This window comes from Amaranthus tricolor, chromosome 1 (assembly GCF_026212465.1).
Source record: "Amaranthus tricolor cultivar Red isolate AtriRed21 chromosome 1, ASM2621246v1, whole genome shotgun sequence".
NCBI classification, from domain to species: Eukaryota; Viridiplantae; Streptophyta; class Magnoliopsida; order Caryophyllales; family Amaranthaceae; genus Amaranthus; species Amaranthus tricolor.
In genome coordinates, this window is record NC_080047.1 from 14,611,103 (window position 1) to 14,630,181 (window position 19,079).

General features: G+C 34.2%; 1 protein-coding gene across 1 annotated transcript; it reads right to left on the reverse strand.

The window, feature by feature from the left end:
- Positions 1–11,464: 11,464 nt before the first annotated feature.
- On the reverse strand, positions 11,465–17,244 carry LOC130805254 (protein disulfide-isomerase 5-1-like). The gene is made up of 5 exons (XM_057669941.1): positions 16,922–17,244; positions 15,043–15,101; positions 14,764–14,939; positions 11,999–12,123; positions 11,465–11,852 (listed from the first exon to the last, which is right to left on the reverse strand). The coding sequence occupies exons 1-4, from the start codon at positions 17,057–17,059 to the stop codon at positions 12,029–12,031; spliced, it is 468 nt and encodes a 155-aa protein (XP_057525924.1). The 5' UTR covers positions 17,060–17,244; the 3' UTR covers positions 11,465–11,852; positions 11,999–12,028.
- Between the last annotated feature and the right edge of the window lie 1,835 nt (positions 17,245–19,079).

The window sequence follows — 19,079 nt, forward strand, 5'->3', positions numbered from 1 at the left end:
AAAAGGAAATTTATGCTTGTCATATATGATTAAATCAAACTTCATCTATAGGAAAATAATTCAGAGACTAAGAAAGGGAAAAAATACTAGTCTCTTAATTTCCATCTAAATTCACAGTTTTGTACAAATATTGATTAATTTTTCTTGGTTTCAAGAGAATGATTAATTGCAACATGCGTATAGAAAAACTGTTTTTTTTTTTTTAGACTAGGAATCTTTGTCCACACTCCAGAATAATGCAAATTATAAACTTAATTTTCACTTTACTTTCAACACAAATTTATTTTTGCCTTTCAATATAGATCAATAAAATATAGCATGTAATTATAGCGGTTTATAAACCACTACGTCACTCTAAACCTCATGCTTATGAGTGAAATGTGTTCTTCAAATAATCTACAAAAATTGTCTTGTAATGTTGTCATTCTTCTTGATATTCTTTAATTCCTAAAATAAGTTAATACCCGTGGCGGATTTAATAACATGAAACGAGAGGTTGCATATGCAAAACCATTAAAAAAACTTAAAAAATTAAGAAAGCATTATCTTCTTGGTTTGGAACTCACAACAATGAGATGTTGAGAATGCCATTGGTCTATCAGTAAAAAGTTTGATAGTTTGTACAGTAATTACTACTTGATTATTAAAAACTATACTTTTAGAAATAAGTTTTCTTTCCGTATTTGATGTGCGTTAATTGTTGTTCATTGAATCATTCAATGTTTCCATTTTTGGGATCCATTGTTGTGTATTTATGGTAGGTTATAAACTCAAGATTTGTAAGTTTGCCTTATTGATTTTAGGATGAAATAAAGATTCATCTATTACAAACTTTTTTCAAAGAGCATGCATGTGAATAACCTATAGAAACTCCTTTTAAAACTCCAAATTCAGATCGAGAACCAATTACATTAACGCACCCTCAAATTCCCATACCAAGTCAAGGTTCGGTATTATAGATGCAAATTTTTGACTTAAGTAGATGACATAAAAATAGTAATGTGTGACAGACGGACAGTATAAGTACATTCGAAGATGTCCAGTCAACCAAAAGATCATATTTTTCTAGGTCCATGTCATCCACGTAAAAAAAAAAGAAACAACTAATGGGCTAATGGACTTTTGTCTTTATTCTAATTTATTTATGTATTTGTTTTTCAAATTATACTTTATTTGTTAATGTGAATATAAGGCGCATTCTAATATAATGCATATTTAATTAAGATTTACAACCCCATATTTCAAACCCTGTGATTATAAGCTTTAACAACTGAGCTACAAGACTTTAATGATAAAGATTTTAGCCTATGATTTATGACTCATTAAGCTCTTTTTATTTTGGGAAAAGTTGTACAACGAAAACGTATTTCTGTTATTTTTCTTCATATACTTGGATTGAGCTTAAAACGGAGCAATTTTTGATATGAAGTTGAATTTTTACATACATGTTAATTTGCATGAAGTGGGAAACAAAGAATCTAAAGAAGCCAATGGACGTAATTGAAAGGATGATTTGGCTTGAATGGTTGCCTTTCTCATTAGGATTAATGTCAATATATACAATGTTACAATCTATACGTTAGGAAACTAAATATTTACCTAATATTCTACACAATCATATTGATTATACAAAATATTCTAGTAATCAAAAGATATTATTCTAACACACCCCTACAGTCGAATCGGGAGGTTTACAGACGATGAGACTGGAACGAAAATCATCATCGGGAGGTTTACAGACGATGAGACTGGAACGAAAATCATCAAATAATACTTGAGGAAGACCTTTGGTGAAAATGTCAGCAATTTGATAACGAGTTGGAACATGAAGCACCCGAACATCACCGCGTTTAACTTTTTCACGAACAAAGTGAATATTGATCTCAATGTGTTTAGTGCGCTGGTGATGCACTGGATTACCAGCCAAATAGACGGCACTAACATTGTCACAATAGACAAGAGTAGCTGTAGCAATAGGACAGTGAAGCTCAAGAAGTAAATTGCGAATCCAACAAGTTTCAGAAACAGCATTAGCAACACCACAATATTCAGCCTCAGCACTAGTTTTGGAAACAGTAGGCTGTCGTTTAGCGGACCAAGAAATTAAATTATCACCCAGAAAAACACAGTAACAAGAAGTAGAGCGGCGAGTGTCAGGACAGCCACCCCAATCAGCATCGGTATAGGACAAAAAAGTCAAAAGAGTAGAACGATACAACTGCAGACCATAGTGAATAGTACCTTTGACATAGCGAAGAATGCGGTGAATAGCAGCCATATGTTCAATTCTAGGATCATGCATATAAAGGAAAACCTGCTGAACAACATATAAAATATCTGGGCGGGTGAACGTAAGTAACTGCAAAGCACCAGCCAGTCTATGATACAATGTAGGATCATCACAAGAAGAACCAACATTAGCACAAAGTTTGCCGGGGGTAGCAACAGGAGTAGCAACAGGTTTACATTGAGACATGCCAGCCTTTTCAAGAACTTCATAGGCATATCGCTGTTGAGAGAGAAAGAGGCCCGTAGATGTACGATTAACAGCAATACCCAAAAAATAATTAAGAGGACCCGAATCCTTCATAGCAAACTCAGAGCTAAGTTTGGACATAAGAGACTCACGGAGTAAATCAGAAGAAGCCATAAGAATAATATCATCCACATATAACAGCAGATAAGCAATATCAGAACCATGACAGTAAACAAAAAGAGAATTATCAGAAATGCTATTAGAAAAACCAATAGTAGTCGCAAAAGTGGCAAACCGGTGGTACCAAGCACGAGGAGCCTGTTTGAGACCATAAAGAGATTTACGAAGAAGACAAACATGATCAGGACGAGTAGGATCACGAAAACCCAGAGGCTGATGCATATAAACAGTCTCAGTCAAGTGACCATGAAGAAAAACATTCTTAACATCGAGCTGATGAATAGACCAAGACCAGGAAAGGGCAATACTTAAAACAATGCGAATAGAGGCAGGTTTCACAACCGGACTAAAAGTTTCATCACAGTCAATGCCTTCCCTTTGAGATTTATCATCACCAACAAGACGCGCTTTATAGCGCTCAAAAGAACCATCGGACTTGGTCTTGACAGGAAACACCCACAAAGACCGAATGATATTAGCATTAGGAGGACGAGGTACCAGATTCCAAGTGTGATTCTCAATTAAGGCATCAAAATCCTCTTGCATAGCTAATTTCCAGTTCGGGTCACGAAGAGCATGGAGAGGAGATCTAGGTAAGGATGAAAAAGAAACTGATAAGGCTTGGGAGTAGTATTTGGGGTTAGGTTTGAAAATACCATGTTTACTACGTGTAACCATGCCGGGTGGTGAGGGTAGAGGTGTGGTAGGGGAAGAAAAGGAGGAAGAATTGGGTTGGCAAGGTACTGGGCTGCGTGAGGTAGGCCCAGTAGAGGTAAAAGATGAGAGGAGAAGAGGGGTTGGGAGTGCAGTAGGGCCGGAAATGTAAGCAGGCCCAGAATTGGAGTGGAAGCAGGGAGAGGATTCTAATGGGCTTAAGGGATCAGCAGGCCCAACAATAAACTAGGGTGAGCAGGGGGAGGTTGCTGATGGGCTGGAGGAAGGGAAGGATGCTGATGGGCTTAGTGAAGAAACAGGCCTAGTTGGTTGCTGGTGCTGGGTAGGGGAGGAGTGGACTGATGGGCTGGGCGTAGGAGCAGGCCCAGTAGGGAGGGGGATTTGTTTAGGTTGTTTTGAGCAAACGAAGGGGAATATTATCATCTAAGAATTGGTAGTTTTGGGGAGACGGGGAAGGAGATTGAGAAAAAGGAAAGGTGGCCTCATCAAATAGAACATGTCGAGATATAATGATTTTACGGGATGAGAGATCATAGCACTAGTAACCTTTATGAGAAGGCGGGTATCCTAAAAAGATACATTGAGCGGAACGTGGGTGGAGTTTGTGGATAGTAGTAGAGGGAAAGAGGAAAACATAAACACCCAAAAACCCGTAGATGAGTATATGTAGGAGACTTACGATAAAGAAAGTGAGTGGGAGTAAGATTGCCAAGAAGTTTAGAGGGGAGAATATTAAGGAGATAAGTAGCCGTGTTTAAGGCGTGAGGCCAAAAAGACAGAGGAAGGGAAGCATGACACAAAAGAGTACGAATTATGTTATTGATGGAGCAGATTTTGTGTTCGGATTTGCCATTTTGAGAAGATGTGTAAGGACAAGAAATAAGAAGAGTAATGCCCCGACTAGTACAAAATTGATGAAACATATTATTATCAAATTCACCCCCGTTATCACATTGGAAAGATTTTATATTAAGCTCAAATTGGGTATTAACAAAAGTATTGAAATTCACAAACACATCATAAACTTGAGATTTGCGAACTAAAGGAAAAGTCCACAAAAAATTAGTATAATTATCAAGAAAAAGAACGTAATATTTATATCCCGATGGACTAGAAATAGGAGATGTCCACAAATCACTATGAACAATATCAAAAGGCTTAGAACTCATAGACATAGAATCAACAAAAGGTAATTGAATGTGTTTCCCTAAAGGACAAGAATGACAAACAAAATGAGAATCTTTATTACATTGAATTAAACGAGAAGAATACAAGGAATTTAAAACCGCATTGCCCGGAAGTCCAAAACGGGAATGCCAAATACTAGAAGAAAAAACGGAAAAAGCGGATGATGTTGAGGAAGTATGAGAAGCTCCATGTGTAGATGGGAAAGGATAAAGATCACCCGTGCTATTAGACCTCAGAACGATGCTCCCCGTGGCCAAATCCTTCATAGAAAATCCAAAATGATCAAATTTAACGGAAACCATATTATCATGAGTGAATTTACGAACAGAAATAAGGTTTTTAATACGTTTAGGTGCATGTAAGACATTTTTGAGGGTAAGAGATTTTTGGGAGTAAGGAAAAGAAATATGCTCGTGACCAAGAACTGGAATCAAATTACCATTACCGACAATAATAGCATTATTGAATTGATGCGTTAAAGAAAAATAAGGAAGTAAAGTACCTTGAGATCGAGTCATGTGGGATGTGGCACCGGTATCCATGTAAAATTGCTCATCCGGAGTAGACAAAGAGAAAGTGTTCATGGCATGATCGATGTCCGTAGGAATATAATTCATAGAAGCACTAGTCCCGGTGTGATAACTTTGTGCCGGTCGCGGACCAAGAAGACCAGCAGAAGGTGCATTGCTTTGAGAAGGGGGAGCCCAAAGTGTAGTGGGAAAGGGAGCAGCAGGTTAGGCCCAAGACTGTCCGGCCCAGTAATGCCAAGAAGGGAGGAATAAGAGGGAAAGGAGGGTGGGTCAGAAGAATTTCTGTTGGGCCGAGAAGGAAAAGTAAAGTTGGGCCTGGCATGCTGCTGCCAGTGGCCAGAATGACTAGCGGATCCAGGGTGGCTGCCACGGTAGGTCCGGTCACCACGACGAGAGTGACGGTGGACACCACGGTGGTGGGGAGGGCCGTAGTTGTTTAAATGAGCGGAATTTTTTGAAAAAGAAGCTTTGTTTGTGGTAATAAGTGTAACAATCCGACCTACCATTAACTGAGTAAACAAGGTCATTACGGGGTTCATTTCCCAAGAAAATTAAATCACACTTCCAAAACTTGAGCAAAGGGGTCACCAGCTCTTTAACATAACTAACTCAGCTAATTCTTAAACCAAACATCTAACTAAAACAAAAGTAATCATACAATTCACTTCGAATCGAATATAACCAACACAACCAAGACTAATATACATTTATCCAAAAACCTAATACAAAACTACAAATTCCCACATGCTCAGCTCAATATACATCCTTGGAACGTTATTCAACACCGCTAACCCATCGTTCCCGACCGGTTCCGATCTGTGATCAAACTAAAAGATGGAAACAACAGAGGGTCAGATTAAACTGAATAAGAAGTAAAAATCCAAAACAACAAACACAATAGTTTCCAAATAAGGGTTTAAAAGCAACATCAGTTTCCTAGATTTATGTGCGCACAGTGAGTTTAGTTTGAGAGGTGCCCCATAGCTCTATGGCTATGTCGCTTTCGGGTGAAGCTAGTCAATATCTGAATGACAACTCGCTTCAAAAAAAGGGAGTAGGGAACAGTGTTCCTCAACTCTGTCAATGACCAGCTCGCAAGCCCAATCCATTGAACGTATCATAATATCAACATAAGCAGTCACAACAACATTTGTCTCAACAATTTTCAATTTCAAACAGCTTTAGTAAAAAGATTATTTTCAAGAAATGTAGTCTGATCAGACCCTTTAAGGGACTGAACTACTCACGAAAGACGACGCTTCAAAGAGTTGGGTTCAATTCGCAGATACCAGCTAGAATGGTTCTGCCGAGAAATCCTCTCCTGAAGCATAACAATACACATAATCACCAAAGGGCGTTCGATACTTAATACTAACATATAACTTTATTACATCTCCTTCTAAGACTGTAGCGTAACCAAACTTTATTCTAACATTTCAAATCATTTAAATCACACATGTTTTATTCTAATCTCCCGATTTTCCATCAAGATTTTATAACCATGACCTATAATTGTCAATTTCTCTTCAACGTTAACAACTTCCATGATTTTCCCAATGTATTTCCAATCACAAGTAAAACAAACATTTAACTCACCATTAACAATACTTCCAAGAATCGCATAATTCAATCAAGAACACCAGTTATCCCTTCTTTAATCACTTTTAATTATTTCTCAACTAAGCGATCTAATGTTATTTATCTACAATCATTTTCCTCCAAGAATGCACATCTAATTAACCATAGAGATAAGTATTCTACCCTACAAACTACAAGTCCACCAATTCAATATTAAACATAAAAAATTCCATGTACTCTAATATGAATAAGCATACCCACACTAATTCTTGAGATCACATCACTTCCATGAAACTAGTAGATTTGATGATCAATAATAGGTAAAGAAAATAAATGAAAATAACAAGAATGTTCTACATTCATAATGCCTCAACCAAGAAAAGCAAAATGGAAGAACCAAAAACCAAAGAAATGGAAGGAGATGAATCTTACTATTTGCGGCAGAAATCAAGAACGGGAAATAAGGTTATTCTGAATTTGATGCAAAATCAATAGAAACAAGGTTGGTATTGGCTTCCTTGGTTTGCGGCAGAATTTAGATCAAAGGAAAGGGTTTCAGCTGCTACTGTGATGCTACCATCCCAATGGGATAAAATCCTACAAAATAAAATCGTTGATATTACATGAAAATCCAATCAAAGATGACTAGGGTTGGAAATCAGATAACATGAAGATGAATGTTACAAACGTGCTCGAAATTTAAATAAAAGAAGGGAAACTATACCTGATGCTGTTCTTTGTGTATTACTACCAGAAATCAGAGGGAAAAAGATGGGTTCAGTTCTTCGAAAATCAAAATCAAGGAGCAAGAGCCATTGTTGCACTTCCTTTGAAAATCGAAGACAGAGAAGACGGCCAACTGTTGTTCTTCTTTCGAAAATCAAAGGAAGAATTCAGAGGAAGAATGCAAAAGGAATCAGAGGAAGAAGAAATCAGAGGAAGAAGATGGATGTCTAATTTCTTCCTTTGGTTCCATCGTGTGAGAGAGAAGAAGGTTTTGGTATTTTAATCAAATTAAACGAAAGGAAAAGAGAAAAAAAAAATTAACTTTAGAATACATTTATATTATGTATATTTAAGGTCATTCTGATACTGCAATTCTCTTAAATTCACTCATCTTAATTATTAATTTCTCAAATATTACAATAAGGGCCGAATCTTGAGCGGAAGAATTGTGTTTATGGTTGGAGCGCTCTTCCAATTCTAACATAGAACAAAGAGTATCAAAAGAGGGAATGGGATTCATATGTTGAACCACAAACCGAAAAGTTTTGTATTCCGAAGTCAAGCCATGAAGAACTTGGAGAGCCAATCGATTATCGATGATGCAAGTGCCAAGATTAGTAAGAGAAGTAGCAATAGTGTGAAGTTCATTGCAATAAGATTTCACATTGGGAAAATTGGATAGAGAAATGTCATTAAATTGAGACTCAAGATGAAGAATTCGAGAGGTCTTATTATTTTGAAAATTGTTCTCAAGACGAGTCCAAGCATCAAAGGCACAATCATCGGGACGAACTATGGATTGAAGGAGAAATGGACTAATAGAGCCATAAATCCATGTGCGAACAATGTCATCAAGACGTTGCCATTCAGAATCTTTAGAAACTAATGCTTTAGAAGAGTCATCGGGAAGAATGTGAGAATCCACAAGGTGAGCCCTACAATGAAGCTTGAATAAAGTGACCCAAGTATGAAAATTGGAACCATCTTCATCAAGTTGGATAGGCACGCATGTTTTAATGTTAGTAACGAAAGTGGCGGGATGAATTTTTGTGGGAGAGGCCATGGAGAGGTGGCGGCAAGGGTGGTGGAGAAGGAAGAAGGAAGAGGTAAGAAAGGTGGGAAGCAAGTAACCTAGGCAAATGATACCATGAAAGAATGATTTGGCTTGAATGGTTGCCTTTCTCATTAGGAGTAATGTCAATATATACAATATTACAATCTATACTTTAGGAAACTAAATATTTACCTAATATTCTACACAATCATATTAATTATACAAAATATTCTAGTAATCAAAAGATATTATTCTAACAATAATTAATCAACATCGATTCAAAATTTTAAATAATGAGGAATTTAATATCAATACTTCCTAGTCCTACTTACAAAAGTAATACAATTGTACATAATATCTACATTAAAATTCCAGTTTAACTCGATGGAATTCAGACTTTCAATACGGCAGTTTGTTCTTGAATTTAAGCCATTTAGTAAATAGGTGCTTATTTTCTTGTTTTTATGTTTAGTTATGCATCATATTTTTTCTTGGATTGTGCTTTCATTTAATTAAAATTCTACTTCGACTAAAACTTCTACAAACATGCAACATAAAAAAATGATAATTTCGGGACATTTAAAATTCACACTATATATAAATACGCAATTAAATTATAGAAAAATATTTTTACTATAATACTCTATTGTTTAGAGCATATTTGTTGATAGTCACCCAAAAAAAATACAAAGTCATATTTGCTAATAAATTACATACACTTAAAAATAAAATTACAAATAATTGCTAATAAGCTTAAAATAATAGTAAAAAATAACATAATGTCAAAAAATGAAAATAAAAGATTAAAGAAGAAATAGGAGTCACAACAAAAAGTAAAAATAAGGGAAATTCAATGGTATAAATGAGACATTAATAATCTAACTTTTTGTTGATCCGCTATGAATAATCCTATAAAGATTATTTTCTAATAATTTAACATTTGCCCTTAATTCGTTGTGAAAAATCAAACTTACGTATTAGTTCGCTGGCAGCATATCCTATTATCACCTATTATTAGTATTATGGTATGTTGTCGGCAAATGTACGACAAATGTTAGATTAATAGAAAATAATTTAAAGATATGATTACTAAAGGCGAATAGGAGAAAGATTGGATTATTAAAAGAAAAAATGAATTGATCTATTGGTCAGTACTTTGTAGTAGCCGATAAAAGTTAGATTCTAACCGTCATTGTTTATGTATCCTCTTTCAGGGAATTCTCGATACTCAAAATTGAAAAACAAAAAGAAGAAAAGGTGCAAATAAAAGCTTACCAAGGACAGAGGCAGAGGCAGACGTTTGTAGATAGAAATTAGGAGAAGCAGGTGTAAGGTTTACTAAACAAGAGAAATGATAACTTTCACCCAAAAAAATATAAATAATATTATAAGTGAATAAAAGCATCATCCCTCCTGCGCAGTAAACCATTCACAATGCTTCTCTTGTAGTAGTTGTAGATCGATCTGTACACACCAACCTTACTCATTCTTTGCCCCCACTTTTTTATTTTCTTCATAAATTTTCTTATTTTGCATTATCTCTCTCATCTTGTGGTTTAGAATTTGGCTTCAATACTAAAAGTAATCCAATTATTCTTTTCAATTATTGAAGCAAACGTCACGGACCTAACGTCACCACTTAAAACAAGACGTTCGTATTTATATTAAAAGTACTTCTGTATAATACTTCCTCTCTTATGAAATATTTTACTACATCTCAATTATGACATTATTTATTATCCAAGCCTATTTTTATATATTTTGGCTGATGCCTAAGCAAAAACGTAGTCAAGTGAGATTTTTGTTTGAATCGTCTAATCATTTACTAATATTATATTAATTTTTTATAATTTTTAGATGTATATAGTTCAATATATAAATAAATAAAATAACATATTTAATTACGTAAAAAGTCAAATATGACAAGTATAATGGAACGAAGGAAGTACTTCTTTTGATATACATATATCTTGAGAAAATTTTTAATTTAAAATCTCAATTTTAGCCGTCTGAAAATAAAAATTTAATTTTTTTGTCCAATATAAAACTCTTATCTTTTGATTAATATATAAAACTCTCAACTTTATATCATTTGTTATTCTTAATTAATTTTTGATTGTTTTACCTGTTATTATCAATTTTTTTAAGCATTTATACAAGCTTTAAAACACAATAAAAAGAGACTGAAAGTATTTTAGATGAATAAATAATATATATGTGAAATTTATATATATTTATTAAAATGTGGGATTTTTATGAACGTGGCATTATTGAATTTTAATTTTTTAAATCTTATACACCTTGTGTCTTTTTTTTGCCTCATACATCATTTAAATCCATTCCAACTAGTTTTTTTATTACTAATTTTGAAAATGATTCCACTTAGTGCTAAAATCTATAATTTTTTTTTTTACATTGAAACCTATAATAAACTTCCTAAAGGACATAACACCACCTATAATATCATACCAGAATACTCCCTTTTAAATTTTAAATTAATCTTTCTACCACCCCTAAGGTGAAATCTAAGAGGTATAGAGTTTGTACTAGCAAGTAAGAGCCTTCTAAACAAATATAGCGAGTAGAAAATTTTAGAAAGAAAATTCTAGCATGTACAAGTAAAAATGACCAAAATCACTACATGAAATACTATTTATTTCCATAACTTTGTCCTAGGAAGACAATGTTACTTTAATAAATTAGTGGACGAAAATTGAATAAGAAAAAGTGAACCAAGTAAACCTTCAAAATTACTGTGGGGCACAATCATGGCCTATGAGGCATCTAAAATAGATAAATGAGACAAACTATTGAAGATGGAGAAGAATCATCACACTTTTCAAAAAATTTAACAAAGGGATCAAAATTACTTTTTTCAAAATGAGTATCCCCTATTTCGGAGAAACATTCCTCACCAGACTCGCTTTTGATTCAGATAAAAGCGTAAATATGTTCCAACACAGCTTTTTGACAATGGTAGACTTCCGAGCTGATTGCAACTGCAAGAGAATTTGCAATTATAAAGATTTCACGTTAGAATTTACATAATAAAGGAAGTTCTCCTAGCAAAATCATCTATGGAAATTCTCATTAAAAGCATGGAGAAAGTTTGCATTCATAACAGAGGAAAATGTAGCTCTGATGTTGTTCCCAGCATGACAGTTGCTGCGAAAGTCGGTACAATATTCATTACATGTAGAATACTATGTCTGCAGAATGACTTGTAACCGAGTGCATCATTACCATAAATCTCAAGTTCGAAATATACTTGAGTTCATGAGTGTGTTTGAGAGTAATTCAAGCTGACAATTTACTCCAGATGGCTGCAGCTACAGTAACTATACAGCCCAAGAATCAATCATGCTTCTGCTTCTCGTAATTGTTGATGCCATATAACCTATACTGATTCTGCTGCTAACATTAACATAACGGCTTCTGTGAGCTCCTGCAACAATAAGTTAAAGCACAAGTTTAATTGACACTTTTTTTGGACATTTTTTCTGAGAGAAAATGAACTTCAGGGTGGGCCGGTAGATCTCTCTAAAACATAAGACATCTCCATAACATGCATAGGGTAAATTGAAGACATACTTTATGTTATCTTCTGCATAGAAACATAGATTACAAATCTTTGTCACTACCATCTTCCACGGCTGCTGCTGCCTTCTCCGTTTCTTCCAGAACAAATGCTTTTAAGGATTCCGCATCTCGTGGTCCTATTGGAATACAAAGGCAGAAATTCAGCTTTTAAAAATTTAGAAGTTGCAACTATTACACACTAAAAAGCAACATATCTATTAAAACTGTCAGGCAAAGGAGAACCATGTGGCCCGTCCTAAGGTAGTTAAGCCTTTGATTGTTACAGTTCAACAGTAATGGGTTTTGTGATAGATCAGGTTCCAGTATACAGAAAATTTTGGATGGAATTTTAAATGGGACACAATTTACATAATACTCTCCAACTGATAATCTATTTTCGAATCAGATTTTAGATTGACTTTCCGGTTTTATGATAAGTTAGCAGTCATATCTTCAATTATTCTATATAATGCTGGTTGCATATGTAAATTAGAGGTGGATTGGACTGTAGATTTACTGGGCATAGAATCACAGCTCCTCTTCTCTTTTTCCCTCACAGGCCACATCTGAATGAATTCTTTCATAGCCTTTCTAAATAGCAGTTTTTCAGCATAGATGAAATACTCCCTCCATCTCCCCCGCCCCTTATAATTTTTATTTTGTTGTCCCACTTATTTTGCTAAAATTTCCTTTTATGGAACACACGTTTTTTTCTCTCGATATAATCCACAGTTTTAAATTATTTGTCTTTATCTTCCAACAATTTAACTACTCCTTAATCTTTGTACAATATCCTTTGGTAGCAAACTCAAAGGTACAAATGAATAATCATTGAAGGTAGAACTCTGAATCCAGAAAGGTTTAACCTCTTTTAAATTTAAGAGTGAACAGGGCCATAATCTAAGTAGCAGGAAACCCAATGTATGGGACAACAAAGCTGTCACAAACTAACCAGACAAATCCAAAAAGTGTACAAACCCGATTGAAGCTGCATGCACAAACTGGCATGGCATGGTACAAATCCATCAAGATTTAATCCAGAAACTCAGGTTGACAGCTCTATAGGATGAAAAAGCAGGAGAAAACAGAGTTGAAGAACTAAATTAGAAAGAAAAGCGCCCCAAAGCAGTGTAGTTGGATGGTGAAAGGGACTTTCAGATCCAAGAAATACTTAAGAATTGGACGTGAAAGGTTTCAACTCTTAAAAAGTCCTCCATAAAAGCTACTTAGAATTTCAGCCCTAAAGAGGTTAAGGATATTTTAGAAGTTCAGGAAAAGGAAAGTGATAGCAAATACTTGGGCTTATCTTCTTTTGTGGGGAGAAAGAAAAAGGAAGTCTTTGCATATTTGAGGGAGCGGGTATGGAATAAAATTAAAGGATGGAAGGCTAAATTGTTATCGAGGAGGTAAGGAAATTTTATTAAAATTTGTTGTTCAATCAATGCAAACCTACGCAATGAGTGCTCTTTTACTACCTAAAAGCCTATGTGAGATGATGAATGCATTTTGATGGACATCGTCTAGGAATAAAGGATTAAAATGGATTTCATGGGAGAAACTTTGTATCCCCCAAAAAATTTGTGGTATGGGATTTCGTTTGCTGCATGAATTCATTCTTGCTCTATTGGCTAAGCAAAGTTGGCGTATATTGTCTTGTTCTAATTCTCTTATGGCTAGAGTATTTAAAGCTAAATATTTGGCAAATCTATCTTTTTGGGAGGTAGGTACTAGTAGCAATGCTAGTTTTGTTTGGAGAGGTATATTAAGAGCTAGAAGTGTTCCAGAAAAAGGAATGCGATGGAGAATAAAGGGAGATTAGAGTTTGCAATGATAAATGGAATCCAAAGAGAAGAGGTATGAAGGTTCATTCACCGATTATTGAGGAGTTTAAGGATCTTAGAGTTAGTGATTTAATTATATAGGAGAGAGGAAGGAGAAGGTGGAGCTTAGAGTTATAAGAGCATTTGTTCAATAAGGAAGATAGAGATTTAATCACTACAATTCCTTTGGAGAATAATTCAGTTAATGATCAACTAATATGGGATCTCAATACTGATGGATTATAATACGGTCAATATTGGGTAGCTATGGAGTTAAGGAATGATGAATAGAGAAGCAATTTTATTGATGATGATAATTGGAGAAGAATTTGGAACTTAGAAGTTCCAGGGGTGGTTTGTGATTTTGCATAGAGGGGTAGTAGGGATGTGGTTCCTACAAAAGATGCTATTAAGAAAAGAGTTAATTTGGGTACATACTATTGTGAGCTTTGTTCCAATGAAATAAAAAATATACTTCATGTTGTGTGTTTGCTAAAGAGGCTTGGGCTAGTACAAATCTTGTTTTATCAATGGATTTCTTTAATGCTAGTTCTTTTTGGGACTGAATACGTGCTATATTATATGCTTGCGATAGTATAAAAGCTGCTTTGTATGTTTGTTTTGCTTGGCGCCTTTGGAATGCTTGAAATGATAGAGTTTGGAATGATAATTTAGTAGATGTCCAGTCTCTTGATTTAGATTCACCACAACAAGAATCAAATAGGCACGTGATTTGGGATTGAAGGGGGATATATTTTACTAATTTTTCTGATTTATGGAGCGCAACATAGCAAGAGATAGTCTCCTAAAGTGTTGTATACCATATTTTATCAATCAGAAAAATGAATCAGACCTAAGTATTTAACTCTAAAGAGAAAAACCACCAAGCCCAACAAGACTTTAACATGTAGATCCAAGTAAAAACAGAATATATAAAACAGAATAACATAAAATTACCTTGATATTTTGCAACTTCTTCACCGTTATAAAAGAGCTTGAATGTTGGGTATGAATGAATATCAACTTTAGAACATACAGTTTTACTAGTACTGCAGTCAACTTGTCCAATTTCTATCTCATCTTCTCCTTCCATGGCCTTTCCCAAGTCTTCCCATAATGATCCCAAATTCTTGCTAAGACAATGATGTTCGAAACAAAGGAAAGCATCATAAAAGATTTACAGTTGTTGAACACCACAAACATGCCAATTCATTAAGAATGAGAGATGATTCTTACCAGTGCTTACACCAAGGAACACAAAATCGCACAAACCATGCAGTATCTTTCTCCTTTATCTAAACAGAACACAATAAGTGTATGTAAGGTATACATAAGGCATACAAGTGTAAGATCTAACATTTGGAAGATAGTGGATTGATCAACATCAATTGCACTTAAGATGGACCAATTTCTACATAAAGGTTGTACACATCATTTTTTGAAAGAAAGTGGCTAATCAAATTTCTCAAGCAGGCAATTTAAAGTGTCAAAGAGGTAACAATTCATGTTCACTTTATAGAAGTAATCCACAAAGAAAGTTCATTAATTTTAGTTTTAAATGGTCCACAAATAAATGATATTCTAAGCTTCCTCATAACCCTCCTTTTGGGCTCCCATAATTCAGAAAACAAAGCTTCTTCTAGGGGTAGAAACTTTATAAGACCACGAGCAGCATGTGGCATTAATTCAAATGATATTCTAAAAATGGAGGCCACAATTAGATACATAATGGTATATGCCTTCTTCGTAACACAGACCTTTATTCTAGCTTAGCTCACAGGGTGACAAAAGGCCCAAAATATTTGGCAAATCCTTTTACCTTGCATAGGAAGCTAGTCACGAGTTGTTCCCTAGTCTATTCAGAATTGAGTTTTATGGGTGTTATTGGTAAATCAAAAAATAGGATTGTTTCACTACTATCATGGCAGTTTTGGTTTATGGGGAGTGGGGACTTCTAATTTCAAAGAAATTAAAGAAATCTGAAGAGCAGGCCAGGCAGCAACTCTTTCATGCAACTGGCTTTGAATTAATGTCATTAATTGGGCTTCTTTAAGGATGGAGTGGCTGGGAAGTGGGTCTCCAACAGTTTAGCGAATGTTAAAAGTTCAACAAAATTTCATTTATTTGTAATGTTCACTTATAACTTAGGACATCTTGCTTAGTGCTATGATTTTTACTTTCACACTACATAAGCGAGAATCTTAGTGTGCTTCAGCGTGAATTTGTAACAAAAACATTATGGACTTCTAAACAAGACAATGGTAGCACAGGAAATAATTTCTTTGTGCTCGTACTTAAGGTATTAGTATAGAGAACAATAACATCCACCTATTTGTGAACAGTATCTTCCTAATAAATGCCTCTACTTCATAAATAAAAACTTTGATACAATGCAAAGCATCTATTTAAACAGAACGGATTATTCTAAACCCTAATGTTTCAACACCTTTGTTGACAGCTTATGAGGAATGTAATTTTACTCAAAATCCATCCACTATTCGAATGGAACAACATAATCACATTCGAAGGCGATCAACACAAACAAACATTACAAATTCCACGAAACATAGTTGAGGCTTCTAAAAATCAGTCCTCATACTAAGTTACTTGCCTTAGATAGCAATAGACTAAACTTTCCAGAATGACCCCTCACAGATAATGCAGGAAGTGATCAAGCCTTTAGCTACTAATAATTCATGTAGCATGGGCGCTTTACTTGATATCCGTCCCTGTATCCTCTATTATAATTATCAAAATTTCCAATCTTCATCCATTCCTATCCGATACCCAACTCGGTGCAACCTAGCTAATAATCGAGTCCTGAAGTCAACAACTTCATAAACTTGGCTAGTTGGCTAATTGATTTAGCAGCAACGATAAATCCATTTGAATGAATCTAGGTTATAATTTAATTGAATGTAAAACATAGTGACGAAGTATCACTCCGATATTTACTATTAAACAATAAAAGAGTTCTTCAAATCATGAATTATAAACATAATCACGACAAAAATAACTAGCAACAATCTCATAACATCCACAAAGTCTAGATCTAAGACTAATTTCGAAAAAAATCATGGAAGATAAGAAGGAATTGATGATATAATAGAAGTACCTTGTCAGAGAAAGTTTCTTCTGTGAGTGTTATAACATCTGCTCTACATGCTAATTGAATCATTGAAAAGATGAGGAGCAGAAGAAACGGTAGTTGTTTCAGAAGAAATCTACTGTTGTCCGCCATGGCTGTTCTCATGCGTATGTGCTGCTACTTTGACACCCGTCGTATAATTTTGGCTTTCTTCGCTCATCTCATTTTTGTTCGAGTCGGTTAGAGAACCATCAAGTCTAGCCACACTTAAGCATAAAGCTCAAACATCTTCATATTTTCGCCTCGTCTTGAATTAATGAATCTTAATTATGAACTCGATTCAACTTGATTTTCGATTTGTGGATATTTAATTTTAAAAATATGTGTTGAATGTCTAACCCATTTATAATATTTCGGATCAATTTATAATAATGTGGTTAGCTCTTCTTAGAAGCTTTGAGGGTGTATTTGTTTTGTCTTATTTGTAGCTTGAAAAAAAGATGTTGGGACAACTACAAAGGGTAGAAGAATATCTGATTGCAAAAATAGTACAAAAGAGCGAGTGAGAAAGTGGGTTAGTTCCAAAAAAAAATCAGCCTACATAGATTGGATCAACACGTCTGATGGAGGGACAAATGTGGTCCGTTTTGGCTCATTTTCAAGTATGTTGTAGGGATACATGGGGTTCAATTTGTACGGTGGTGATCGGGTTTTGTAGAAAGCTGACTGGAAAAGTGGTTGTCCTGTTTTGGTGAAATTCTCTTCATTTTCTTCTCTTATTGCATTTCTCTTGTTGTTGATGGTTGAAAGTGGGTAGGTGCACTTTATTGGTTTGCTATTGGTGCTTGTAGTCTCATTTTAACATCTTATCCTTCACACCGAAAGGGTTTTTCACGTAAAAAACCTAATGTATTGTTATTGGCTATTATTCTTGTTTTATTTTTATATTTTTTTCCAAATTTATATATGTGTTTTATACAAATATTTCGCACCTACAATCACCAAATATAATAATTTGTAATTAGTTGATTGCATAAACATTATTCAAGTATATATTACTATATAAAAATAACTACATCTCGAAATATCTAGGTAGCAACATATTTTTTTTTAAAAAAATTATGATTTTTGGTCATAGTACGGTTTACGGTCTGGTCTGGTCTGAAAAATAAAAAAAAACGGGACCAGACTGTAAGTCGTAATTTTTAAAAAAAATCAAACCAAACCGTTTAGATCATAGCCTAAACCAAATATTAAAATTACTATTTGGTCCGATTTAGTTTTACGGTTTAGACCAAACTCTCTTGGAACCTAGTTGGAGTTGTAATCAACCCATTGTGCTCAACATGGACTAATTTCACTAACTTCACATCATGGTACTTATCATATATTGCATTTCGAAGAGGATCACATGTTTTGACATTTAATTCAATTATAAAACTTTTAATATATTCCTTTGCAAATAAAAATTCAAGAATTAAGTCATAATGAAGTTTAAATTTAGTTTTGTTTTATGCGCAATATTATACTATCCATTTATTTTTCAAATACTATTCATCAATTAAATTTAATTTATAATTTACTCCAAACCTATAAATTAAAAATAGTCAAAATGAATCTATTTGTTTCAATTTAATTTTATTGATATTAATTTTTTATAATTTTTAATTTTATATAATCAAAATATTAAGATTTGAATTAAAATATTAGATAAAGTGAAAAAAACAAATGAAAACATACTAATGAAAGGAAGGGACTACCTTTTGGAAACTCTTTTGTTTGAAGTTTGAATAAGTTATGTTGATTTAGGGAGACAGAGTAATATTTGGTGATACTCCTTCTATTCCTCTCTATTTATATAACTTTTACAACTTTTTATTTTAGTCATGTGCAACTAATTTTTGCATTTAATTTCTTTTTCTGGCAATGAATTTACTTTCACTCTTGATTTCATCCACAAATTAATTTTTTATTTCCATCCTAACGACTTATTTGTCATTATATTCCTATGATTCAATATTTTTATATCATATTCTCCAACACAATATCCATTTCTACTAATTTCCACCAAAATGCAACCGTTGCATTTTAAGAAGAATAGGTTATGACTAGAGGTGTTCAATGTGTCAGGCCCCCATTATGAGCCCTTATACGACCTATTTTCTAAAGGGCTATGTAAAGGCCG

Bases quoted from the DNA above. Each gene is read 5' to 3' on its own strand.
- LOC130805254 (XM_057669941.1), bottom strand. From the start codon at position 17,059: ATGAGAACAGCCATGGCGGACAACAGTAGATTTCTTCTGAAACAACTA. The intron at 14,940-15,042 runs GTAAGAATCATC...TCATTGTCTTAG, and splicing joins GTTCCTTGGTGTAAGCACTG to CAAGAATTTGGGATCATTAT. The intron at 12,124-14,763 runs GTAATTTTATGT...GTATTCCAATAG, and splicing joins AGAAGTTGCAAAATATCAAG to GACCACGAGATGCGGAATCC.